The sequence below is a fragment of the Chelonia mydas genome, chromosome 7 (genome assembly GCF_015237465.2).
Source record: "Chelonia mydas isolate rCheMyd1 chromosome 7, rCheMyd1.pri.v2, whole genome shotgun sequence".
Classification (NCBI taxonomy): Eukaryota; Metazoa; Chordata; order Testudines; family Cheloniidae; genus Chelonia; species Chelonia mydas.
This window is the reverse complement of record NC_057853.1, coordinates 8,999,926-9,027,218: the sequence shown is the minus strand read 5'-3', so window position 1 is coordinate 9,027,218 and position 27,293 is coordinate 8,999,926. Positions and strand designations below refer to the sequence as shown.

Genomic DNA, 27,293 nt, shown 5'->3' with positions numbered 1-27,293 from the left:
CCAGCAGCTGCAAGCAAGAGCCATGACCCCATTTTGCTAGGCACTGAACCAACACAGGGGAAAAAAGATGCCCCAAAGAGCTTGCACTGAAAGTGGATGATCTGTAGGTAGAACTTGGCATGTAGGCTCCTGTTTCTCTTATAGGCTGTGTTTTTAAGAGGGGTTACATAATGAAAATGGAGGAAGCTGATAACTTTATTTCTCTTTATCTTTACTAAGCTAATGAGGGATCTGACTGAGGCAAAAGGATTTCTGAAAAAGTTTGTTTCACTTTTGCCTTTGGGTTAATTGCTTTAGTGCGCTCAGCCTGACAAGTGTGTGGGGGGAGGAAGAGAGGACGGAAAAGGGTTAGAGAGATGTGACTTAATTAACACACTGCGGATATCCTCATTCACAGTTAATCCTGCAGTTCTTCCTATGTTTGTCAAAAGTCATTTGAATCCATATTTTACAGGACAAATTCTAAATGAGGTGTCTTTTAAAGTTGTGGGGTGCTGGCTGGCAATGAGAGCTGGCTGGGTTAAAAATTCTGGCTCTCCGTTGTTTTGTCGGCATTCACCGGTCGAGTAAAATTGGAACGTTTAACAGAGACAGCCTGACTTTTTTTCCCAAAGTTCTGATGGAGCCCATCCTGCCTGCCCGGCTCCTTGGCAGCCCAAGCAACTCCAGGCCAGCCAGCCATGTGGACTGCCTTAGGGCTGCAGATCCTCGGCTTCCAGATTCCGTGGCTTCAGGGCAGTTTGCCTCAGCACCAAGACTCCATCCCCTTTCGTAGAGAATTTTGGGGGTTTGTTCCTAATCTGAATAAAACCAAATTTCAAAATTTTGAAATTCTCCGTGAAACAGAATTGCCTATCTTTGCCAAGCTCTGCTCATAACCTCGCAAAGGACTTTGGTTTTTATACCATCTGCATGGTGCACTTGCATGGTTTTCATTACCGGTCTGTTTCTTTGTCTTTATTGAGCTATGGAGAGAACTATGCAGAGTGTTTTTTTAAATATCAGATCTACTTTGAAAGGGAACTATATGCTCCTGTTAAATTATAACAAGGTGTGGTTTAAAATATCTATATTAAACTATTTGCTATCCACTGATCTGATAGTTCAAATGATCAGGCCTATCTGATGGCTTAAATAATTTTTAAGAAGGTACACAGGCCTAGGCTATGTCTACACTACCGTGGGATTGATGCTCCGGTGATGGATGCACTGGGGATCAATTTAGTGGGTCTAGTGAAGACCTGCTAAATCGATGGCAGAGCGCTCTCTGGTTGACCCCGGTACTCTACTGGGAACAAGAGGAATAAGGTAAGTCCAGACACCGCAGTAAGTCGACCTAAGCTACGTCAACTCCAGCTACGTTATTCACGTAGCTGGAGTTGCGTAACTTAGGTCGACTTACCGCGGGAGTGTAGACATAGCCCTAGAGTGATCAGAACTCATGTCCTTTTATTCAGGGGCATGAATCAAGCAGGAAACTTCAGGATAAGATTTTTCCAGTATGTTTAATCAGTGGATGATATGTAGGGGCACTCTTCATCCTCACAAGAGTGAGGGCAAATTGATAATCTTATTACTCAGGGTAGGTGGACTCTTTGTGTCCATTAATAAGATGCCATATTTTGGACTTAAGAGCTACTTTGCAATGAGCACCTCTGATTTAACTTACCACTTAGGCTCTAAATACGGATACATCAGCATGGAAGAAAGCTGTGAAAACCCACTTAGGAGCCATCCCCTCCTATGAATTTAGCTGTTCTAACCCACAATATTTGTTCCTTTTTCATGTGTGTAACTACGTTCTTTAAACTATTGTTTCAATGTTCCTGTTGCAGTTTATAATGCACATTAACTTTATTTAAGGACTTTTTCTTTAAATTCTTGTCATGCACCATTGTTCCTTTGCAGAAATTCATAACCCTTGTTGAAATGACATTAGATCAAATGTATGTGTAACATCTATCATCTCTGTTCCCTTCAAAATGCTGTGTTCCTCTACAAAGTCCCTTCTTGAGATCTTTTTTTCTGGTCAAATGTACTTCTAGTTACCCTCTTGGGTATCGTACTGGTTTCCTTCTGCTGTATTTTCTGTGATATCCATTTTACAATGTGGGGACCAGAATTTTACTGAGAAAAGTATTTTAAATGGACCCTGGCTAATCCCTTGGAGCCTTATCTAAAGCCAGTGGAAGTAAAGGGAAAGATTCCCATTGATTTCAGTGGATACTGGATCAGGCCCCCACAAAACAACAAAAAACCTTCCTTTGAATCAAATTGAACGATTCCCTTTGCATCCTAAACTTGGCTTAATCTTTTGATGTTAAGGGTGGTGTCCAAGGTTCAGAGGCTTTTTGCTTCTTATTCCCTAGTATTGTACTCTTTTTTTTTTTTTTTTTTTTTTTTTTATCCTTCTCTCATTCAGTAGTTTGTGAATATCTTCCTTGTTCATCCACACTGATGCTTGTTTCTTACCTTTTAATGGTATTTAATTCGGGCAGAAGGACAGCTCTCTGGGTAAAGGCGCAGGAATGGGAATCAAGATCCCTGGATCCTACACCTAGTTCTGCAAGAGACTTCTTATGTGGCTTCGGGCCAGTCACTTTGCTTCTCCGCGCCCCCCCCCCCCTCCCCTTCTGCAAAGGTGAGAACAATGCTTCCCTACTTCACAAAAGCATGGAGGATTAATTCATTGATTGCAAAGCATTTTGAGCAAGTGTTGTAGCGATGTGCAAAGTATTGTTGATGATAAAATTCACCACATGAGGCTAGACTGTGCCTTCGGAAATAGCCGTGAGCAAGAAATGCACCCACCCCAGGAATAGCCTAGTATGCCTTGTAACTCAGGCATAGATGTTGAGTCACAATACCCTCCTTGCTTCGAGAGGTTAGTAACTTGCTGATAACCTATACCAGTATCTGATTATTGCTGCTACCCTATGCTGATTCAGCTATTGTGACCGACAAGTAGCAGTGTGGAGGCAAGACTCCACCTTTTCCCCTGCCCTCCCCAGTCACTGTGTCTGGAGAGGAAGCAAGAAGGGGAGTGAGGCTTTTACTCCTTTGTGTCTGGACCCAAAGTCTAGGTACCCATTGTAAGGGTATGTGAGGGTTTCCGCTCCCCTGTATGGTTGTGTAGGCACAGTCAAACTCTAGCCCATGGCTTGGCATGATTTTTGAGGCCTGCTTGGGAGAGCACAAAGACTATTTAGGATAGCCACAAGTGTTGACGTTTAACGCTGATGTATGTTGGGCAGAGGTGGTGGCGGGGGGGGCTTTACAGTCTCAGACTCTAGTTCTTGTGATTGGGCCTCTACTTTCCTGAGCATTTACGAAATCTGTCCAAACAATGTAAATAAAAACATGAGACCGCCAGATGTCGACTTACACAGTGATTGGGAAGCATCCTGAGTAACTATGCCAAGTATACTTCGATCCAATTTAAAAAAATGATACCACAGATGACAGATCAATTTAAAAAAACGTTTTCACTATCTCAAATGGGAGAATTCTTGAATTTACATTTCTGGCAGTCTGTAATTAAGTGATAATGAAAACCAAGAAGGCACTGAAGCCAACTTTTTAATTTTCAATAGACTGATTTTTTTCCCCCCTCCTCAAAACTACATTATTCTTCCATCTCTCAATAAGCATTTTCTTAAACTACAAAGCTGTGCTAGTACTGGAACTTGAAAATGATTGAAACTGTGTTTTTCTTATTTTCTCTGTTTTATATTTAAACTCTGAGATGTATAGACCATTATGCACAGATGTCATAAAAGATTTTTCTGGCTGGTTCCTTTGTGAGGCAGTGTTACCTGAGGGACTGATAATTATCTGGATGCAGATTTTCTCTCTGCTACTTACTCAGACTGGAAGCATCCTGCTGCAGATTTTTGCCAACACTAAGAAATGGAAAGACGGCATTGCGAAGGATCCCTCTTGACTTTAAGGATATGTGTATGCGGATGGTCATTTCACCCTTTAAACACAAAACACGTTTCAGGAGGGGGATCCCCTAGAGCCTTGTGACCTGAGGTAGCATTTCCCAAATTCTTGAAAGCTGAACCTTCCCCCACCGCCCCGCAGGAAGATGAAACCAGTATTGCCTCTGCCACGTACACCTCTTAATCTATACGTCTTCTGCGCTTCTCCAGTGCACCATCTTCCTCATTTGATCCTTCCTCCCTCTTCTTTCTTAAATGATGTGCAGGTATATTAAAGAAAAGCCCCCTACCGAAACAGGACAGCCACTGCACATGCTTCTTCCCCTGGGGGCAATATGAGAGAACAAACCTGTGATGTGTAGTCACATTGCTTAATGTGCTACTGGAAGGTGCTCGGATACTAGGTTATGAGCACCATTTAGGACTATATAGAATAGACCAGACTTGAATAGAGTGGGGAAGTTCACACTTAGAGAGATTGTTTTAGGCTCCCTGCAAGCTCAGGGATAGTTTCTGTACTCCCATTGTGAAGACTTGTTTTTCACAGCCATGAATGATAAAGAGGCTTTTTCTTTTTTTAATGAAAGCTGAGACTGTGAAGAACTATTGAAAATATTCTGCTCTTTCTCTCGCACTATTCTTTCACAGCCCACCCCATATGTTGAAATACTGAGAGGAAAGGGCACAGGGCTGTTAGCCCAGACTTGGGGCCCATGTAAGACCTAGGCAGCCACCTATGGCATATTAAAGGGTTCCGCCAGCCCATCTCCCTTCTCTGTCTCCAGCTGGGAGCTGGGCCAGTGCAGGTACAGTCCCTTTAAAGGTGCACCAGTGACAGTGGCCAAATGATAGCAGCTGCTCCAGCATGTCCCCACACAATAGAAGGTGGCGGGGGAGGGAGGGGTGTCTGCTTGCTATTGGGTGCCTCCCCACTGAATAGCATAGTGTGGGAACCAGTGCTACCCCAGAGCTGCTGCCTTCTTTCCAATGCCTCTTGGGGAGGAGGTGGGGATTGGATGGCCAGGACAGCAAAATCTCTAGCGTCAGCCTCGCTCGGCCCAGAACTCCACCTGCCTGTGCCTGGCCTGAGCAATACTTCACATTTGCATTGCACCTCACAAACGTCTCAAAGTCGGTACATACTAGAGCTGGCCTGAGATAGGGTTTCTAGGCTTTGTGTTCCACAGCAATGGACAGCCCAGACTCTGCAGGCTTCCCCTGACTCTGGAGCACAAGTGTATATTTTCCCCACCCAACTATATAAATTAAGTAGGAACAATAGCACTTGGAGCCAATCGCACCTTAAATCCTGTCTAGTTTTAGATTTTGCCTCTGATAACATAATTTTGGCGTAGCCTCTGCGTCCTTTTAGTGGCATTTAGCAGATCTCCGCTGTGCTTTGCCAATAATTTATTTATTTATGGCATTTAACGGACCTCTGCTGTGCTTTGCCAAGCATTTTCCCCCTCCTCTAATACTACTCTCTGGAGTTTTTACGCTCAGTTCCCATCTCCCCCTAATATTTCTCTGGGGAGTCCATAGGCTCTGCCCGTAGATTTAACTGATTTCGCCAGCATGGTACTAACCTCTTCAGATTTAAGCCTTAAACCCTTCCAATGCTATTTCCCACAATGCTAGGCTGCAACCCCCACACTAAGGAGTCTGTACTCGATCTGCTCCAGATGAGTGGATCGAACTCATGGCATCAAGATGTTGGGGTAGCTTCTGGGACCTTATCCACTCAGTAGCATCCAAGACCTTAACCACTCCATTCCCAAGTACCCGGCTTACCTCTGAACCTGCCACTGAGGTTTCGTTATTGGCATGCAGTTAAACTACACTTGAGTTGATCAGGCTTTAAGCATAGGGAGTGTGTACAGGGCATACCGCACATCCAAGTTACACAGAAACCCCTTTGCTTTATATCCTTTGACACCTCACATTATGTTTACTACACATTGCATCCCATGTTTTGGGATTGGCTTCGTTACTTTGCAGGAACCAGTTCCTGTACAGCACGCTCTGTCCATGTTCGACTTTACTCATTACCTCATCTTTACCCTCCCAACTTCTCTTGTCCATTGTTCTCTTGTTCTTAGTAAATGGCTTCCTGGGTGTTCCTACTTATATCTTAGCTAGTCCAGACATTCTGTCTTTTAGCTTACTGACCCATTTACTTCTCTTAGCACAAACGGTCCATTTTTAGCCTGCCTAGCCAGTTACCTCCCTAATCCTGTCTTCCAAGAAATTAAGCCGCCTCCATGTTGAATTACTCAGATCAAGCCAGGCCTCTTTGCTCCCGTTTTCAGATGGCAAGGGCAAAACGAAGGCCAGGAAAGATCTAGGGTCTAATTTTTCAGAAGTGCTGCACTCCCGCTGTTCTACTTGGAGTCTATGGGAACTGGAGTACTTGAACATGTCCAAAAATTGGGTCCTTAGTGACTTCCTCAAGAGATACTGTGATCTGCTGGTTCCGATACTGAGCCTTGGTTTCCCATCCATAACAAAGGGATCATTACTTTACAGGGTCCTTGTTATGTTTATGCAAGGAGGCCATGTGACTGCTCCTAAGGCTACCACTCCTTTGGTTCCAAACACTTTAAAAAGCCATTGCATGACTCCATCTGGTAGAAATTTTGCACAAAAAGGGCTATATGTGTGTTCGTGTGCTTAGTTACCAAAAATGTTTAGTCCTTCAAATTTTGCAATAAATCAACATTTGTATCTCAGATCCTAGTGTGGACCCCTGATGTGAGGGGAATACAAGCTTCTGTGCTCTGGATCCCTAGTGTGTTTCAGGGTCATGGAGCCTGAACCAAGTGTGGTCACTGCCCCAATCTCAAGGTCGCTAGACACACTCTCCAGGCACCTTCCCTCTAGCGCTCCCCACCCCCTGTTTTGGAACCTGATGTTCTGCCATCTAGCCCCACCTTGTTCAATTCACACCCCATTTCAAAAGCACTTAGAGACGCATCTATGTCATCCCCTTCCCTAAAGCGAGGGAACAATTTGGAGTCTTTGTCACCCACCAGCACTGGCACCTGGGGTCTGACTCATCTACCAGATGAGGATTTTCCTGACACAGCCTCTCTGTCTCAAGGTGATGTTGATGAGCCTTGTCTTTATCTTCTCTTTGTTGGCAATCTTTCACTGCCGCTCTTCAAGTAGCTGAGTTTCCAGATGAAGTCTGTCCCTATCCAGCTGTACCTTCTCCTGGCCTATCTGTAGATCTGTCCCCAATTCCTGTTGCAGGGATACATTTGGTCTTGATGGAGCCCCTATGTTATCTCTGTCAGCCTCTTCCCTGTTTCTCTCTGGGGAGTTGACTCCAAGATTTCCCCTGCCTGCTGGACCTTCTGCCAATGGGCTGGATGTTCTCTATGAACCTGGACCACCATTCCTCTTCTTGTCAGAATCCAACAAGCCGACTAGCTGTGCCTTTGTTCACTCCTCTGTGTTGAGCTGCTCTTCTCCGAATAGCTCAACTGTGTTCTTTTTAGCTGTTCTTAACTGTCTTCCGTCTCTCTCCTTTGGTTATTCCTTTCCCAAAAAGACTGGGACTTTCCTCTGTGCTTTTTCTTTCTGTGGTACTTGATTTCAGTGCTGTTGGCACATATGGCAACTCTCACTGTCATATATCCACCATATGTCACAATTTCTATATGAAATGAATCAGTGAAAATTTTCAGTGGGGTCTTACAACTATCCAATGCCAAACTATTGCCAAAGTATGGCCATGACAGCTCTTCTATGCACACCTTGGTTTGTTGATTCAGCAGCGCACTACTCTGTCACTTCCCGTTCATTGTGTTGTCGAAGAAAAGCGACCTTTCCAGACTACTTGTGTTTTTAGGGGTCACCTCCAAAACCTACCCACTGATGGCTTTCTTCAGAACCCATTAGCTTCTTAATAAGGAATAGCCTGCAAACAAAAGGTGTAGTTCTCTGGCATTAACAATTAAAGCCTCAGAGCTGCTGCCTAATTTTATACTGACTATTGAGGCAAGCCTGGGATTCTCTTGTGGGCTCTTATTTCAGAGTGTTTATGTTCTGTGGTCTGTTTGCGAAGGTGCTCAGCTTGGAGGAGGCTGTTTGCTTTTCTAATGCAGCAAGTGCTGCATTAATAGGATTGTTAATTTAACAGTAGCTCAAGAGTATTTCTCTTTAGCAGGCTGATGGTCCATTCAGCGTTATAAGGTGCAGTTACTAAGCAGGAGGCATACAGTAACGTGAAATGTGTCATCCAGGGGGATGCTCTCCTGACATTGTTTGCAGGTTCCGATAGCCAAGCTAAAAGACATTAATATATTTGTTGCCGTGAGAGCTCTTCTGAAGTGTTTTCCTGTGTGTTACTCCTGAAGATGTTTGAAGCAGGATTTCTAACGTATTATTTGATCAGCAGCTCAGCCAGAAGGAACAGATGACAGCGCTGTTCCCTTTCAGGCAGATAATGAGGTGATGGAAACGGGGGAGGGTGTGTGTGTGTGTGTACGCACTGTGCCGTAGGTATGTGTGTAGTGCCTGCTGAATATCAAAATGTGGAGAGTATTACTCAGGACTACTTCCCTCAGTTCTTTTCCTGTAGTATATACATGGGGGTTGTTGTCAGGGCACATGGAAAAGGGGTTAAAATTTAATTAGAATACATAGTGGTGGCTACTGAAGCTTAACAGAGATTTATATAAGCTGTTAAGAAGTACAAGGCTGCTGTGTGAGCTTCTGGTTGGGCTGAGCTACTGCAGCCATTGGCTGGACTTCAAGCAACACCCAGGGCATGCCTCCGTGTCTGCCCAGGAAGCACAGTGAAAGAGGAGTTTGTTTTAAGATTTGACCCTGGCTTCTCACAACACCCCTACCCTTTGCACTCCATATAAAATGAAGCTGCTCTAACGGCAGGCATTTAAGTGAGTACACAGAGTGAGTCAGGAAGAGAGAATTTTGAAAGAGTAGATCATGGCTTCGGTGTTCATGTGCGGAGTAGAAGACTTGCTTTTCAGTGGGAGCCGGTTTGTTTGGAACTTGACAGTAACAACTTTGAGAAGGTGGTACACACAGAGAATGAGAGCTTGCCATCAAGTGATGAGAACGTGGTGCGGTCTCAGAGAAGTTTATCAGGTAAACCTATGGCAATCTTTGTTTGCTTTTAAAAATACCAGAGTATTGTCCAGCAGAAATTTACTAATTCCTAGTAGTGGTATGTGTGTATTAATAACGTGATTAAAGAGTCATTTAATAAGATGGCACGTTTGTAGTAATTAACAGCTTCATGCTAAAGTTACGCTTCCAGCCTCCCTTGTGTTAAGATAACTAGTCAGATTTGAAATCTACAAGTCTGAGGTGTCGTTAAATATTTCTGTTCAAATGATTGAATCAGCTCTGTGCGTCTGTGTTGTAAAATCACTGTTTGAGAGGTTGGTGCTGTGTAAAATGCATCTTGCAGGCTGATGTGTTGAAAATTGTTTTTTGAAACTGACTGTCCTTTCTATCATAGCCTTTCAAGAGACTGGTTACTTGCTCTCACAGGCACTTGTACTTTGAATCTGATAGGTTAAAGTCAATACATAGCCTGCATTTGCATCAGACTGTCCGAGATAAAAATGCTGTGGCAGGAGAAACTGTCTGTAGCTTTTTTTTTTTTCCAGTTTATTTGCATTTCCCGAATAGCTATTAAGGAAAGTTCCATCATAATATAATATATAATATAATACTTTGCATCATGAAATGGTTGTTATCCAAGGAAAGGATGATCAAAATTAGTCCTGAGATAACTGCTTTGAAGTATGCTTTAGCAGATGCTCTCTTTACTACTACTTTTGCGCCTGCTTTGCAGACAAAAAATGCAGAAACATATTTGCAAGTATTGTGTTATCCAATCACAGGTGGAGCCAGTTCTTGCTTTCAGTTGGTTTTGTTTTTGTTTTTCCTGACTGTAAGACAGTGATTTTGTTTGATCACGCCATAGGGGTAAAAGTTTATTACAATGAGGCTGATTTTCCCCTCTATACATTGTATTGTAGCAAATGACAGTGTGTGTAGGAATCTTCTTCTCCAAAACCATCGCTACGTAACTTCCATCTGAAAGCCACAAAGTGGAAATCTGTCCCTACATATGAAATCTTATTTAAATCTCTGTTATGCTCACAAATGGGAGTGCTGCTCTAAAATGAAGGCAAGGTCTTCTGAATGTTGGAACATCAGCTGGCCCGGTTGCATAGAACCTCTTTTTATGATATATGCCCAGCAAAATGGTACTTGTATGGCCAATATGGATGTACCTCATGTCATTGAATTCCATTCCAATGAAGGCTGGCAATTGAATACCTGAACTCCTAAGGGTACATTAAAAGGTATATGGTACAAAACGAAAGTACGTTCTTAGTTTTCACGCCATCTTTCTGAAGACAAAATCCTAGTCCTTAAGAAAGGCAAAATTGTTGTAGGTTGGAATTTTGCCAGAGTTGGGTCTACACTTAAGTTATGTCAGCACAGCTATCTCAGACAGAGGTGTGAGGAAAAACCACGCTGCTCACCGACATAGATATGCCAGCAAAACCTGCAGTGTTGACCCAGCTATATCGACAGAAGCATGCTTCTCGCAACCTAGCTAACATCATTCAGGGAGGTGGGGTTTCTACACCAATAAAAATACTCCTTCTGTGACAGCATAGCTATGCCAGTATAGGCTCTGTAATGTAGACATACCCTGACCCTGAGCAAGGACTTAATCTGTGTATTTTACTAAAGGGGCTTTAAAAGTTTTCTGAGAACTTTTAGAAGCAAGGGTCATGTAAATTTTTGTTTGTCCAAAGCCACTGAGTGTAACGGTTGATGCTGAGGGTTTAATCTGCTTATATCTTTAATATTTTTTAGTCTTGTGCTCTGATCCTACCATCACATGATTCTCCTTCTACAAAGAAGGCATTTGACATCCTTTTTAAAGAAACCTTCACCAACACATCCTTAACACTTACGGGCATTTTACAGTGAAAATGTGCACTCTGCATCTACTTGTATCCTACTCCTGTACTGCCAAACTCTGCATTTGGCCCACCCTGGAGTGCTAGTGAAAGATGTGTTCCTAGTGGTGGTAGAGAGAGCAGAATGCCTCAAAAGGGCACGTGAGTAGCATGATCACCAGCTGGGCTTGTGCATGTTTTGGAAAAATATAACATTTGTTCACTGTGCCAGTGTTCAGCAGTTGTGGGAGGGGCCTGGCCACACCTCCAGTGTGGATAGCCCCACCCCCTTTGGTGAAAGGACAGCTGCTACATGCATTGGCGGGCCAAACAGCCTAGCGCTTCAGGGAATGCTTTCTCTGTACGCTGGGCTTTGGGGTGTACCCAGCCACCCTCTAGCTATGTAGATCAGGTTTCAACCCTCGCATTTTTAAATTGGGTTGTGTAATAATCATTCAGGCTTTATTTATTCATGTGAGAAATGGTTGAATGACTACACTGAATATTCTTTCCTTGGGGGTTGTATAAATGATGCATCACAATCTATTGCTTTAGGTCCTGGTTCTTCTCCCGTTGAAGTGAATGGCAATCCTCCCATTGATTCCAGTGGGAGCAGGACTGAGCCTATAATTGTTGCAATGAAATGCTACGAGTATGTTTGAACATCCGAGGGTCTAGTTAAAAACATCGTTTGATGGAGGGGGGTTGGGTTGGTTGGTTTTTGGGGTTTTTTTTGAACTGTGGAAGCATGAAATGATTAATTTGGGTACCTAGGCTCCCAGGGACTTTGCCAACATGACACTGCACTATAGTTGCAGGGCCCAATTCACCACTGTATTACTCCGAGTTTACCCTGATGTAACTCTCTTGCCAGCGTAACTCCATCCCATTCAATAAGCTTGGGAATCTCAGACCTCAATGTAGTACTGAATCTTAGCCTATATATGAGCAGGTCTCTCAAAGAATAAAGGATGGTCCAGTGGTCAGGGTACTAGTCTAGGACTTGGAAGACCTGGGTTCTTGTCCCTGTGCTGCCACAGACTCTGTCTGACAGTGACAAGTCACTTAGCCTCTCTATGCCTCAGTTTCCCTGTATGTAAAATGGGGATAACATCACCTCCCGCTCTGGGAGGATAAATATGTTTAAAGATTGTGAAGTGCTCTGATACCCCAGTAAGGGGGGCCACATAAGTACCTCAGAAATGCACCTTTATGTCATTCTCATCCTTTTACTAGTGAGTAGAACTGAACAAGGATGAAAAAGGATTTAATTGAATGAAAATAATCACAGCCTTCTGGATTTCATTTGTGTCCCTATTCCAGAGGTGAAATAAGACTGTATATAAAAGATTTGGCAATAGTTACTTCTTAGTAAAAACACTGAAGGGTAATTTGTTCATTGGCTGCAAATATTTCATCCTATATCTCGATTTCCAGGGCATGTATGGTTTAACTAGCTAACAGCTGTGAACAATTAAGAAACCTAGCTAGGGTGGTATTCATAGAGTAGATACGGTTTAAGACGAGGTGGATGGTATTAGAACTGCTGTTAACTATGAAGAGTTTAGAGATGATTAGATTTGTGTCTCAACTACTAACCTGGGGCCAGTAACTTCTCTTTTTCAAGTGGTTAAAACACCATTTGCTTTTTCATCTCTATAAATCATCGTGGTAAAGAGAGGGCCAGTAGGTTTTTGTTTCCTGGGTTGGTAAATTTTCATGACTTTTCCTTGCGAGGCTGAGTTTAAAGGGTGAATGAGGTGCCATTAGTATTCAGCCATGAGCCCAACAGCCATGCTTAACCTAAAAAGAGAGCTGACTTTATCTATCAGATGGGGAAATAAATACCCTAGAACTTCCGCACTTGCCTACACCTTTCAACTTGATTCATGTGAGGGGATTGTCATGTGGACAGATACCTGGAGGCTTCTGTTCTTGGTAGTGGCACCACAGAGATCTGCCTTGGAGACCTGACTGACCACTCAGTGGCACCCACCCGCTGAGGCACTTGTGCACAGGGACTTGCTCAGTTTGGACTCTGGTGCAGAATTGGCAGCCTGTCTTTCACACAAAGAATCCCCAGTGGAGGAACTTGAAACGGTCTCCTCCTCAGGAGGCCTGTAAGTCACCTGAGCTGACACAGTTGCCAACTGAGCTGGGATGTTTATTTGCTCAGCCCTATTTATTTGGAGGAATTCCTGTGATGTAGGCAGGGGACATGGTGTCCTTCCCTCTTAAATAACCTCTGAACCCTGGATAAAAGAACAAAAGGTACTGTACATGAATTTCTCCTGTCACAGAGAGCTGAATCTGTATGCCAAGGAATCTTCTCTTACATACAGCATAGTGCATCCAGGAGTCTACCCTAGAAACGACATTGAAAGGTGAAAAGTGCTGATGGAGTGGTGGCACGGACATTCTTTGCAACTTTGGCAAGTCAATAAGAGCGAATACCATTAGGGCTTGGACAAAATCCCCAAAAAAAATGCAGCTTAGACGTCTCCCAGCATGATACCCATTTGGTTGGGGGAGGGAGGAAAGAGGGTGTGACATCGTTGCAATAATATCTGTAGCTCTCTGGGGCCACTGGGAAATGTTACTGGAGACCCTCTGGGGTGCGCAAGCTCACTTAAGCATCTATGAGTGTCGGGGACATTTTCTTCCAATATAAAAATGTGACCTCATTTGCCTCAAATAAACAGATTTCTCTCTTCTGAAGTTAAAGGCCATCTGTGTTTTACCTAATTTCAGTGCAGGTAAAGAGAACTGGGCTAGAACATATTATGTAGGATCCTCTTTCTCTCTTTGAGACTAATGAGCAATGTTGGGTACACGAACCTGCTGTACCAACGCTTTTCCCACCTCGTAGCTATTTGTCATACTACTGGCCTGATTATCGCTGAGACTCCAAACTACCGTGCATGTGACTTTGAGTGCATGTACCCCAGAGCATTCTCTTCCATCGTTCGCACCTGCCCTTCAGGCGACAGAATTTTCATGCTCTGAGCCCACTGGAGCAAACTGAGGACATGTGGACAAGTGAGTTTTGCAAGTTAAAACGCAACTGACTCCAGGCTCAACTGTTAGTGTTGGCATGTGCGGGTGTGTGTACCACGCATACCTAAGAGGAGAAACCATTCTGATGCCCAAGGAAAATCATGCAATAAAAATCCAAGGCACCATTATAAGCATATGTCTGACATAAAAACAGAGTGGGGAAGAGACACCTCTGAAATTAGGTGTATAACTGAACAACTTACATCTGTCAGAATCTGATCTGCAGGTAGGTACGCTGAACTTGTGATTTATAGACAACCCTCATTTTAACCTCAGGAAGGTTGTTTCCTCCAGGTCAGGTGAAGAAATTGCTGATGAAGCAACAGTGCAGAAGCTTGGCACTCCATATGTCTGCTCCACACCTAATTTGGGGTGGAGGAACAAGAGAGGAAATGGAGAATTTCTGCTTCCCTATGGTGCAAATGCAGTTAGTTTGGACAGCTATATCTACTCATTTCCTGTATTACCACACCCTACCGTTTATTTTTCTTACAGATATTGACCAAAAATGTGAGACTTTCTAGTTTTTCCTTTTCAAGGAAAGAAAGAAAAGAAAAGTCAATCCTGTTCCATAGGCCTGATCCTGAGGAGTGTGGAATACTCAAAGGAGTGGGGGCTTAAGCGTGTTCAGCACCTCACAGGATCCAGCCCAATGGCCAGTGCTTTTGCTCATGTGAGTCTTCAGAACACCTAGGTCCCCCTTGATGGCCGAGGCTTTTAAAAGTGACCGCTGAGTTGAGTGTCCCCATGTCTGGCCAACATGAGACACTTTTAAAGGGGCCTGGTTTTTAGAAAGTGCTGAGCACCTGCCCCTTTTAAGTGTCTCAAGCTGAGCACCCAGGATCATGAGTCCCTTTTGAGAACCTTTGCTGTGGTTATACGTCAGTTTTGCAAAGGGATTTGAATCAATGCAATTACGCCTTTCGGAAATACTTTTTCTGTATTTTTATCTTGGACTTTACTACTGATTATTTAAAAGATCCTTTTTTTTTTTTTCCAAATACCCCTCGCAAGCAGAGAACATTCAGACACAGTGCAATGGCTTTCTTTTTAATCAGCAGCTGAAAGCAACTTTTAAACTTTTTTAATACCTTCTGAAGTCTTGAGAACAGAGCTTTGCTCAGGGCACACCCCACCCTGCCAGTTCAGCATTAAGTTTAATTTTACACATTCGACTTTCCAAAAACAACTTTCCAAATATCTTTGCCAGACATATTTCCATTTGAGCTCATGATATAACCGTTTGTTTGAAAGAGTTTGTTCAAATGAAATAATTTTTTTGTGCTGCCTCTTCCCTCCCATTTTAGCAGACAAACTTCATAAGCAGACTCTGAGCTTCATCTCATTTCCTTCTAGATGTCGCAGTGCCAGTTTCAAAACAGAGGCCTCTATTCACTAACCATTTATATTAGCTGTGATTTTTTTTCAGTCTGATGTGGTTCACTAATACGTTAACATTTCAAATGTAGCTGGTGTTAGTTTTCAAAAACAAACTCTTATAGAGGTGTCCAATGGGGAATCTCCTTGTATTTCATTTCCACAGATGTTTCAAACTTCTCCAGAAAGTTTGGTTAATTCCCTTTCACTAGATGATGGGTTAGCATAAATGGAATTTAGGGCAAATTTTAACTCACTGTGTTTCTTCATTTCTGTTTGTCCTTTTTGGTTTCTATCGTTGTCTTTCCATTTGCCTGTGTTCAGTAAAGATCAAGTGGACAGTGAGTGCTTAAAATAATACTGCAATATCTTTGTCTTCTAGTTTTACTGTCCCTAAAAATCAGGGCATCACTCTTAAGACATCGGAGTAATAATTAGTCATTAGTAATTCTACTGATCTGCTGTACAGATGGAGACAAGCACATTCTCAGTGACTGCAAAGAGGATAATGTTATCAGCAGTGGGATAGATTAGCTTAAATTATCCTTCCACACATGCACATTCATTCTTTCTCTCTCTGTAAATTACCATTTCTTTAGATTTGTACAAATGCTTAAAAATAACTAACATAAAAATACAAGGCAAATAATACCCTGAATGTGAGGCAGTGTAATCAATTCTGAGCCTCCCTCCGCAAGCCGTGCAATGTAAAAACTCACATTGCTGCCCTCTGCCATCATCCTTATAATTCTCCCCCTCCCCATTTTCAAATGCCCAGGAAAAATATATATACTTTGCTATGTGCCCTGAAGGTCATTAGTCTAGGCTATTTCAGAGCAAAGGGGGAGCAAATTCCAAAGCAGTTAGGGCCCTTGCAGAGAAAAGAGGCAGCTTTTCCAATTGGAAGGTTCTAAACCATTTTTAGGTCAATTCCTTAAACTTCACCTAGAAATCCTGAATAAGAGTACAAATGGGGACAGGCTTATTTTCAGCTTTTTGTTTGTTTGTTTTGTTTTTTGTGTGTGCTAATTTCTTGTCATGCAAACATTGTCTGCCTCTCTAGCTCTGTCTCTAATCACTTGTAGGGTCCAAGAACCATTCATTGTCTGACATTGTTGAAATTCACCTGGATTAAAGATGACCTGTTTGCGTCCCTCCATCCAAGGGTCTGTGATGTATGTTTGGTTCATTATGTATCAGAAATTCCAATGTTGTGAATTTCACTGACTTTTTACTAGTATTTATTAATTCATATTACAGTAGCCCCATAAGGATCAGGGCCCTATTCTGTTGTGTTTTACTTCGTACAAACACAAAGTAAACTAAGTCCTGGCCCCAAACAGCTTAGGTCAGGGAAATAAAGGCACAGAGATGAAGTGACATGTCTCAATTTGCAGGTTAGGGTCAAGCCAGGATTAGAACTCAGGTCTTCTGATTCCCATTTCTAATCACAAATGTTGAACTGCCACAAACTTAGAAACAGAAGTTACAATTAGCTGTCATCCATTTTAATATTATGGCCTGGCATAGAAAAAAACTCTTACTGTCAAAGTGGCAAATAATGCTTTAGATTTTTACAAACAGGAGTAAAGGGCAAAGAATGGGAGTCAGGAGACCTGAGTTCTAATGCTGACTTGACCCTAACCTGCAAACTGGGACAAGTCAATAAATTATACAACTATTGGTCATACTTTAAACATTGATGTCATTAGCAATCCCAAGATTAACCATTTCCATATACAGGTATATGGATACACTACTGTCTTTTATTGTTGTCTTACATGTGGTTTGTGGAGATGAAGACTGTCTAGGATGCTTGGTTTCTCTCTTCTCTGTCTGCTCTCTTGTTTGTTTGTTTATTGGGCTCTTTTGCCGCCTCATTTTTTGCTTGTTAGTTATCCAGAGGCCTCTGCACATGGGGTACCAGTATATATAAATAAAGCTGTCACGTTATTTATTGTTCTCTTGTATGACTTCTGGTCCCCCCAAAAAGGGCTCATCTAAGAGCTGACATAGAATAGATAAATGATTATCTCACGGTGCGGTGTCTCCATTCCCAGGGCCCCACTCCTCTTCATTGTTCAAGTTAAGACAGATCCTTACAATGCCAGTGAAAGCTGCGGGCCTTGCAGAAGTGACATACTGAGAGCGTGCAAGATGTAACGATGATAATAGAATCATAGAATATCAGGGTTGGAAGGGACCTCAGGAGGTCATCTAGTCCAACCCCCTGCTCAAAGCAGGACCAATCCCCAATTTTTGCCCCAGATCCCTAAACAGCCCCCTCAAGGATTAAACACTCAACCCTGGGTTTAGCAGGCCAATGCTCAAACCACTGAGCTATCCCTGGCCATTAGTGTCTGGCCATTACTCACAAGTTACCCTCTGCCTGCTTTTGGACCAGACCATTTAGGGTTTTTATCCCCAGATCAGGTCCTCTGCTCTCTGAGGTGTCTGGGTGGGGTGGAGTGTGCTACTGTATCTGGTGCTACCTGCTGGGAGAGAGCTTCTTGCATACAGCCAGCTCCTTGGTTGTGATACACAGGGGAGGAGGTCAAGAGATTGGAGAATCGTGTCGGAGTAAGTGGGATACATGTAAGGGCACGGGCTGGAGATATAAAGAGGCGGCGTACAAAGCTGAGGCAGAGAACAAGGAAAGAAAGTGGGATAATGGGACAAAGAGGAGGAGGGTGGTGGGGAAAAAAAAGGATGGAGAGAGATGGAACAAGAGGACAGAAAATCAAATCCTGTTCCTGTTGGAGGGTATGGCTAAATTCCCATGGATTTCAGCTAGGATAGGAGGCTATTTTCCAGAATGAGTAGCACCAAGAAAGAGGGAAGAGCAGGGGAAAAAAAAGCAGGAAAAAGAGAATAGACAGATGTGGGGGTGGGAAAGAGGGAAGAAGGGTTGTGGTCACACACACACGTACGTACGTTCCTTAACAGTGGGGTTTGTTTTGTTTGTTTGCCTACCAGAAAGGTAGCAGCTCCTCCATCAAGGCAAATGCTCACGAGGGAATATTAGAGCCTGACTTTATAGCTGCATTCACAATACTGCATTTGTTGCTCGCAATTATTGCAGTTGCATGGGCGGGGGTGGGGGGGGTGTTGCAAAAGCCAGTTGTGAGTCTAAGCCTCCCTTTGCATGTGCAATTGCAGCAATTGCACCCACACATTAGACATGAAATTGCCCATATGTATTTTTAAAATTTGACTCCATTGGGGCAAATTCAGCCCTGTGTAGATGAATAACTCCACTGAAGTCAACCAATATGCAACTGTTCTTCCCCCACCTGAATTTGACTGGGAGGGGGTTTCAATTTAGAGTTGGCCACGGATTGTGCCTCAGCTGAAAGCCCTGCTGCTACAAACCCGAAACACCATGAAGGAATGCTGCTCCCAGTGGCATTCTCCGTTTGCAGAACTATAGTTTGCTACTAGACACCTACTACTTTTGCCCTTGTAACCAGTCAAAAGACTGCATGTCCCTATATCTCCCTGCCAGGGCCAGATTAACCATATGTGGGCCCGGTGCCAAACATATTTGTGGGCCCCCATGAGGTGGGGGGATTGTCCTCAGTGCGAGGCAGGGGTCCAGGGGCAAGAGCACAGTGGGGGTCAGTTCCCGGAGTGAGGCAGGAGTCGTGGACAAGCACAGTGCGGGGTGGTGGAGAGGTCAGTCCCTGGCCAGAGTGAGGCTGGGGACAAACAGGGCAGGGCGGGGCGGACAGGATCCCCTCCGGGGCAGCGTGGAGCCAGTAACTACCTCTCTCCTCCAGAGCCGGGTTCTTGGGAGTCAGTTCTCTCTCTCCAGCTGAGCTGCAGCTCCTCCAGGCAGCAGTAGCTGTTCTTCCCACCCTCCTCTTATTGGGATCCAGGAAGTGGGCAGGCAAAGCCCGCCCACTGCTAAAGGATCCCCCTCCCTCCCCAGCCGAAGAGGGGGGTCTACAGGACCTGGAAAACCAAATAATTACGGGGGACAACTAATGAAATAACAGGGACAGGAGTGCGGTCAAAGGGTCAAACGAAGGGAACCGGACGGGGACACCGAGCAGAGAACCCCGGACAGCGGCCACTGCTCCTCAAAGGCGTCGAGGGAGTCAGTGGATGCCTCCCAGAGAAACTCTGCCCGGAGGCGTGAACGGACGGAGGATCGGAAATAGGCCCCCCAGTCACAGGAGACTCCATTGGCCAACCTCCTCACCCTCGTTTTATAGATGGCCACTTTAGCCAGGGCCAGGAGGAGGTTGACAAGGAGGTCCCATGACTTAGCGGGGCCACGGACAGGGAGTGCATAGATAAGGAGGTGAGGGGAAAAGTGCAACCAAAATCTTAACAAAATATTCGTAAGGAGCCGGAAAAGGGGCTGCAGCCTGGCGTGCTCCAGGTAGACGTGCGCCAGGGTTTCCCTCACACTGCAAAAGGGGCAGGTGTCCGCGATTGGGGTGAACCGCGCCAAGTACACGCCCGTGCTCACGGCCCCATGAAGGAGCCGCCAACTGATATCCCCGGCGGGCCTCGGGACCAAGGTGGAATATAGGCCAGCCCACTGGGGCTCCTCATCCTATAGAGGTGGCAGGAGGTCCCGCCACTTTGTGTCGGGGCGGGACACGAGGGTGAGGACATGAAGGGTGTGGAGCACGAGCGTGTAGAGATGTTTCCTTGGCGCGGTCTGGAAACGGACCTGCTGCAGCTCGTGTAGCCGGCTCACGGCGGGGGGATGGGGGGGTGGGTCAGTCGGGTCCACGTGGCAGAGGCCCGATGAAAAGGTCCGGAGGGCCTGGCATGGAGGGTGGGCGGGACCCTTAGGACCCGGTCAAGGTGGACCCGGTCAAGGTAAACCCGAGCAGCGGGCGGCAAAGCTGCCCTCACTTCCTGAAGTATGCGCAGGGGAGTACGAGGTCTGGAGAGCCCCATGCGCTGAGCGAGCGTCAGGGGATCCAGCCAGTCTCCCCGGTCGTAGTCCAGGAGGTCTCTGACTCTGGTGTTCCCATCCTCCCGGCGGGGAGTCATTGCAGTTACTCCTGTAACTGGACTTTGTGTCCAGTCAGCAATGTTGACTGGACGCTATCAGGTCCACTTTTCGAGTGGAATTTCTGGTCAAAAACCGGATAACTGGCAACAAGGGCACCGGGACAGGGGGCCATGGCCCTGTCACTTATTTTTCCTGCCTTAAGGGTGAGTCAGGGGGTGCGGGTGGGGGTGACGGCAGAGACGAGCGAGTGGCAGGGCCTCAGGGGAAGAGGTGGAGTGAGGGTGGGGCATCAGGGGAAGAGGCCGAATGGGGGTGGGAAGAGATGGGGCAAGGGTGGGGCCTTGGGGCAGAGTGGGGATGGGGCTTCGGGGGGGGGGGCAGGGCCACACTTTGGGTGTTAGTGGCCCACCCACTTCTAGGGAGCTTCCGGCACTTCTGCCTGGGAACCATAATGGGCCCCTTCTGATTGTGGGCCTGGTATGACGGTGCCATTGTAAACCTGGTAGTCCTCCCTGCACCCAGAGGCACACTGTGTATATATTTTTTCAGATTCTGATCTTTTTTTCGCCTCTCAGAAAAGCTGCATATGCCCGAAAGGTACAACCGAATTTTGCAGTGCCTATGCTGGGAACCTCCCAAGGGCTTTGCAGCCTTCTCTCTTTCTTGCCACATGTCCCTGTTATTCCTAACCCAGGTGGTTGTTCCACTCAGGGCAGAAGTTGGCATCACACCGGTAACAGTCACATTTTCTGTTACTGCTAAAAGGAAAAATGACTCACTGTCTAGTTTCCATCTTGGTTCTTGGGTTTTTTAATGACATGAACTCAATTTTTTACTAAAACCGTGTCAGCTGTTACCCATTCATTTAACTGCTGCAACCCTGATTTGTAACTGATTGAATCTGTGTGAACACCAGAGCCTTACTTCTGCAATGTTGCCAACTCTAATGATTGTATTATGTGTCTCGTGATCCTGGGTACTATTCTTAAAGCATCAGCTCCTGGAGTCATGTGATCAGGTGGGACTCTCAGCTTGCATTAAAAAAAAAAAGTGTGAAAACATGAGCAGAGTGCACCCAACAGGCTCTAAAGCCAGAAGGCAAACATAGAGAACCAAAAGGATATATTAGAAATCTTGTGATTTTTAAACCAATCTCATGGTTTTGGGGGCCTGACTCTCAGTGTATGAATGTGTGGGTTTGGCGATAGTGTTTCTGCTTTCACTGTAGTCAATAAAACCCATGCTTTTAAATCTGGTCTGTAATTTGGATGCCCCAGTCGTTAGAAGTCCAATTTTAGACGTGTAAGGCTGCATTTTCAGAAGTGTTGAGCATTTGCACTTCCCATTGATCTCAGCTGGAGTTGCAAGTGCCCAGCCGCTCTGAAAATCAGACCGTAGGTATCTTGATTTGGGGACTTGTGTTAGGGTGCACAAACCCCACCCTGGGCCCAAAGGTGTTAAAGGACAATACTGGGCCCAGATAACCCCATACTTCCAGGCTGGCAGAGCATGCTGTGGCTAGAGGAGCAGGTTAAAAGGAGATCAGAAGCCCAGGGGAAAGGGGATGGGAAGGTGAACTGGCTGGAGGGAAGATAAAGCCTTCTCCTGGAAGCCGGATGGAAGTTTGACCCTGAGACGAATCACAGCTCTGATAAGGACCCCCGATAATCTTCTCCAACCCCGCTTCGAGAACCAGTATGCCCTGCCGGGCTCTGCTCATTTTGGACTCTGTTAAATTCTGGATTATTGGGACTGTAGGGGACCATGCCCCAAGCAGAGGAGGGTATAGGTAGGAAGTGGCCCAGGACAGCACACTAGGCATTTCAGCTTGGAGGATGTTGCCGGTGCAGCTCCTCAAAGGGCTGGAACCCAGTGGAGAGGGAGGACCCAGGTCCCTCTACCAGGCCCGGTGGAGAGCATGGCCCCAAAGCAGACTGAGACTGTGACATCTTTGGCCAAAGGGTAGGATCCAGATATCTCTGCCCTCCATTTGCCTGGGAGATGAGAGACTGGAAACTCTAATCAGAGACCAAGGCAGAGGGTGAATTCTCCTGCTGCTAGCTCAGGAATGCTTCCAGAAGGTGCCTTTTATACAAACCTTGCCAATCCAAAAATTAACAATGCAGCATGTCCTTTACAAGAGTCAGATCTTGTTCTTGTTCTTAGCATGTGAGCTTGGAAGATTATATGTAATAGCATCCCTCAGGGATGCCTGCCATAACAATACCTGCGGCTTCTCCTGCCTCACTGGCATTGAATTGGAATGAATAGAAGTTCCTTTAATGCCCAGTGTCTGAGCAAAGTTCACATTTTGGGTTGGGGCTAGAAAGCAACTTCCATACCAAGCAATGAAGTTCTAAACTCTAGTAGTGTACGATGCTGTCTTCTTTATATGCAGGCAGTTTCTGACCATCGCAGCATTGTTTACTTGGACTGGAGAAATAAGATACAGCAAGGCCTAGAGACCAGGGTAGTCAATAGGTGGACCATGTGCCAAATCCAGACCACCAGACCCTTTTGAACAGACCCCAAAATCTTTGTATTTACTTATTATCATCACTATTGTTATTATATTTGTTATTTTCTGGAGTCCGGACCTTGTCTATACTTTGACCAAGAAATTTGGACCTTGACAAAAAATAATGGATTACCCCTGCTTTAGACCCAACGTTCAATCAGGCCATCAAGGACTGGGCGGGTTGGAGGGGGTGGGGTTTAGTACCAATTCTAACGTATCCCAACCATTGCCCCATGCACAGATTTCTGACTGAAGTTAAGAGGCGTCTCTGTGCCATATGACAGACAGCCTTTCCTATTTAGCAGGGGCAGCCCCAATTTTGAGCCAAATATTTTTTCCATTCTCTCCCTCTGAAAAGTTCTCCTGGTTTAATGTACAACAGTGCAGTTAAAAGCAGACATGCCAAACCCGCAAAAAGACAGCAGAAATTGGGCTTGTTTTTGGCTTAATTGGTTTGTGAGTTGCTTGTTGGCTAGTTTTTGGCTTGTTGTTTGTTTGTCTTGTAGCTTGTTGCTTCTTTTTTTTGATCGGCTCCCGGCAAGGGGGGCAAGCAGGGGCAAGGTGGGGGGAGAGAGTCTAGGGTGCACAGCAGGCCCACCAGAGTCCCAGACTGCACGCCGGGGAGATCTAGTCACATAGAGTGTTGGGGTTCTTAAGGATTGGCTTGTTTTGAAATGGGATTAGCTTGATTTTTGGCTTTTTGTGAAAGTCGGGGTGCTCATTTATCGCGTGAAAGTTGGCAACTATGGTTAAAAGGTGTCCCTGGTTTTCCTCCCAAATGTTCCTACAGATAAATCAAGGGTTAACAGGTGTGCATGTCAGAGGCCAGGTATATATATTTGGCTCTTAGTTGGCCGCTGAGATCAGTTTGTCCCCAGGCCCGCTCATAGATGCAAAGAAGCATCCAGGCTTCAGAAATGGCTGGAGCAAGAACTAAACCCAGATCCCCTCACTCAGTGCAGTGCTTTAAACCTCAGGTTTGCACTAGTTTCCATTGCTCCTTTCTGCCCCGGCACTGTGGGCATGGTGTAGAGCTGGGTATGCTGACTCCAATACTCAGCTGCCCTTTTAAGGGGAATCTGCAGCAGGGCAATGGGGCTGGGTGATATCTAGTATCTGACCCCTTGTGAGAGGGCTTGTTGCCACTGGGCTGGCTCATTCTAAGATGACTTTGATAGTTGCTGGGTTTTATTTTTCGCTGGTTAATTTGATCGCAAAAAGGGGTATTGTTTAAAAAAAATCAAAAACTTATTTTTTCTCCCTTTCAAATATCAGACTTCAACATCTTGCATCCCCTGACTAATGCTGGAAGGGCTTTTGTTTCTGAATCTGTAATCAAAGCAACAAACAGTAAGGTCATTTCCTTGAGATTATACGGCAACGGAAGAAGTCAGGGATTGTGTGTCCCCACTTCCACTGGCTCAGATTGAGAGAAAAATACAAATGTTTAGTACATGCACTCTTTGATGTGTAACTTTCTGGGTTTCTCCAGTCCTTTTAAACTACCAGAGTTTGTGGCTTGGAGGTAAGAGAATACATTTATTTCTAATGCTTACCAGCTGCAGATAATGTTGTTTATTGCCGTTGCACTGTGTCCTGACTTAAACAGAATAGAGCTCTGCAGAGGTAAGAGTTACAGGCAGCAGGGGAGCGTGAGGACAACAGAAAACAAGTGAGCTTGCTCTTGGATCCTTTCATGGCACAGACTTAAACATTTGTGTTAGCTCTTTTTCTAAAGACTAGCTCTCCTAACTTTATTTGTGGGGAGTGTTTGTTTGTTTACTCTCAGCATTTACAGCTGCTTTCCCTGCCATTGTTCTAATCACTGCTTTGGCTTTTTTTTTTTTTTTTTTAATGAAAATGCTAAATCTAAACCAGCAACTTTGCTGCTGGACATCAGGTCCATCCTTTTCGGTTTCACAGATAATGCATTTTCAGCTTTTACCGTGATACACTGCTTAAAAATATTTCAAAACCAAGTTACTCAACACGGAGTGAGTCCTGAGGAAAGGCAGTCAGTAGCTGGCACAGTAGCCCCTTTCAATTTGTAAATGTTCCAAGTCTCATCAGTAAGATCTCTGCTCCTCCATCCTCGCTGCATCTTATGAAAGGGTTGGCACCAAAGATATGGCAGGGCACATGGAACTCATTAACAGCCTTTCGGAAAGGCCCCTTTGATCAGACACCCTTGTTCTCCTTTAAGAAAGAAGCCTGGAAAGTCCAATTCTGTCAAAACCATTTAAATGGCTAACAATGCGTGTGTCACCTGGGCAAGCTAGCGCATCAAGACGTAGCTACCCTCAGAAATTCTGTTTGATGATGAAGACGCTCATTAATAGATCATGAGGCTAAATCTTTGCCTTATTCCAGAAGGGTGTTTTTTTTCTGTACTTTTAAAGCCAATTCAGGTGGCCTTCTCTGGCATAGCCCTTTTTTATTTTTCCCCCTGGCTTACCTAATGTCTATTCAAGACTGGCAACTAGTTCTCCTGAGGGACAGCGGCCAAGAAAAAGAGGAAGGCTGCCAAGTGTGGGTGGCACTGAGGCTGGGACGGAAGGTGCAGACAGAGTAGGCAGGGTGAGAAGGGAAGCAGGATTTTGGGGGGGGAGCCATAGAGGAAGAGAAGGATCCTGCAGAAGGAGTTGGCGAGGCACTGGGGAAGGAAGGGGAGGTGGGGGGAAGGAAGTGAAAGAACGGAGAGGGTGTGAGCAGCCTTCTAGGGAGGAAAGGCTGTTGTGGAGAGAGCAAGGAAGGGAGTCTGGGAAAGGTGAAAAACTGCAGCGTGAGGGAGGCAGTGACTGCAAAGAAAGGGAAGATGCTACAGGGAGCCTGCTGGGAAAGCAGGAATGGGATGGGCCTTGAGGAACCACTGTAGTGCCTCAAGCCATCCCTCTGCCATGGGCTTTTGAGGCGAGGACAAGAGCAGTGAAGAATCACTGAGGGAGCAAGAGATGCCTCTGAGGAAGTGCAGTGAGCAAGCATGGGAGGTGAAGGGGGAGGTAGGCAGGCAGACAACATATGTGAAGCCATCAGAGAAGAAAGGAAATCTGGGAGGGGGGAAGCGGCATGCCGTTGTGGGAGAGCAGATTTAGTCTTTATTTTGTAACTGCTCACGTACCCCAGCAGGCCGGCAGTTTCCATTTCAAGTGGGTCAAGGATGGCGTCTTGGATGCCGACAATGTTCTCAAAAGTTGAAAAGCCCGGCGAAGTATCCCAACACAAGACGGGAGGCTGGGCCAGCCTCACTGCTGAGCTCCCGCCCGCGGATTAGTTCCGTGAGGTAAGCGGACAGACTTCCAATGAGGCTGCGTTCAGGCAGGGGCAGTGCAATGAGGAAACCTGCCCAAAATGCAGAAAAAACACTCACAGGCCGTAGAAACGGCAAGACAGGAAGTCGCCCATGCTATCAACCACCATAAAATGAGACGTGCCCAACAAAGATCAGGGGTGCATCTCTAAGGGGTACCGCACAGCACTCACAGCCCCAGGACTGCAGGGAGGGGCAGTTGTAACTTTTAAGCCACCTTTGCACCCTCCTAGTCTTGGGCTGCTCTGGGAACTGTCGTTGTCCCCTGCATAACTTAGGCCCCCAGAGCTGTCTGTCTTAAGTTATGACAGTCTCCCCAGGGTGCCCTATGGATAGCAACGCTGCCCAGAATCTGCATAGTGCTGTGGCCCAGCCCCTAGCCTGCCCCTGCCCGAACTTGTGAGGGGGTACTCAGAAGATAGGTTGGTGGCTGTGTTCCTCTGTGCCTGCACCAGAGGAATCGTTCTCCAGCTGATATGGAAATTTAAGGCCCACATTACGCCAAGTGAGAGGGCTGGAGCAGTGACAAGGGGCCAGGGTGGGGGTGAGGATCTCCCCCCCCTCCTCCACTCCCCCAGCCCTGATGCCTCAGAATGAAAGTATTTTGCCAGCCTAGCCTTGGAAGAACTAGATGCAGAGATATTTTTGTGTCATTCATTCTCTCTCGGTTGTTTTTGTTTTTAACAAAAACCGGGAGGCCATGCGGTTGGCAGGAATGAGCACACGGCTGGGAGTTGGGTTATCCTGAGTCCCTAGCGTGAATTTTACTGTGTAGATTTCAGGAAGTCACTTCACTTTAGTGTCTCAGTATTCCCATTTGTAAAAGGGGGCTCACAATCTTTACTCAGGGTACTGTAAGAAGTTATGAGTTCAGGTCTGCACAGTGCTTTGAGGCTACACAATACTAAGTAAAACATTAGGGAAAAAGAGCCAATTACTTTAAAAAAAAAAAAAAAAAACAGCAGAGAAATGAGGAATTGATAATCTCTCTAGTGAACACCATTTGGCCACCTAGGCTGCCTGGTATTCAGAGGGTAGAATGGACAGTATCAGTTAAGGGTTTGTCTTCATGGGGAAACTTACCAGTAAAATTATACCACTAGTTATAGAGCTATAACTCCATCTGTGGACACTCTTATTCCAAAGTTACCACACAGGG

The 27,293-nt window shown here is 45.4% G+C and overlaps 1 protein-coding gene across 8 annotated transcripts in view; it reads left to right on the top strand.

The window, feature by feature from the left end:
- Positions 1-27,293, top strand: part of FRMD4B (FERM domain containing 4B) — a 197,911-nt gene that overhangs the window by 67,688 nt on the left and 102,930 nt on the right. The window contains exon 1 of one of the 8 annotated variants that reach the window (XM_037904034.2): positions 8,679-9,059. The exons of 4 other annotated variants lie outside the window; for them this stretch is intronic. In XM_037904034.2, the coding sequence (XP_037759962.1) occupies positions 8,898-9,059 (162 nt within the window). In that variant the 5' untranslated portion in view covers positions 8,679-8,897. Of the gene's footprint in view, positions 1-8,678; positions 9,060-24,236; positions 24,353-27,293 lie in introns of those variants that run through there. 3 more of the 8 variants (XM_037904033.2, XM_043551219.1, XM_043551215.1) reach the window with 3 other exon arrangements.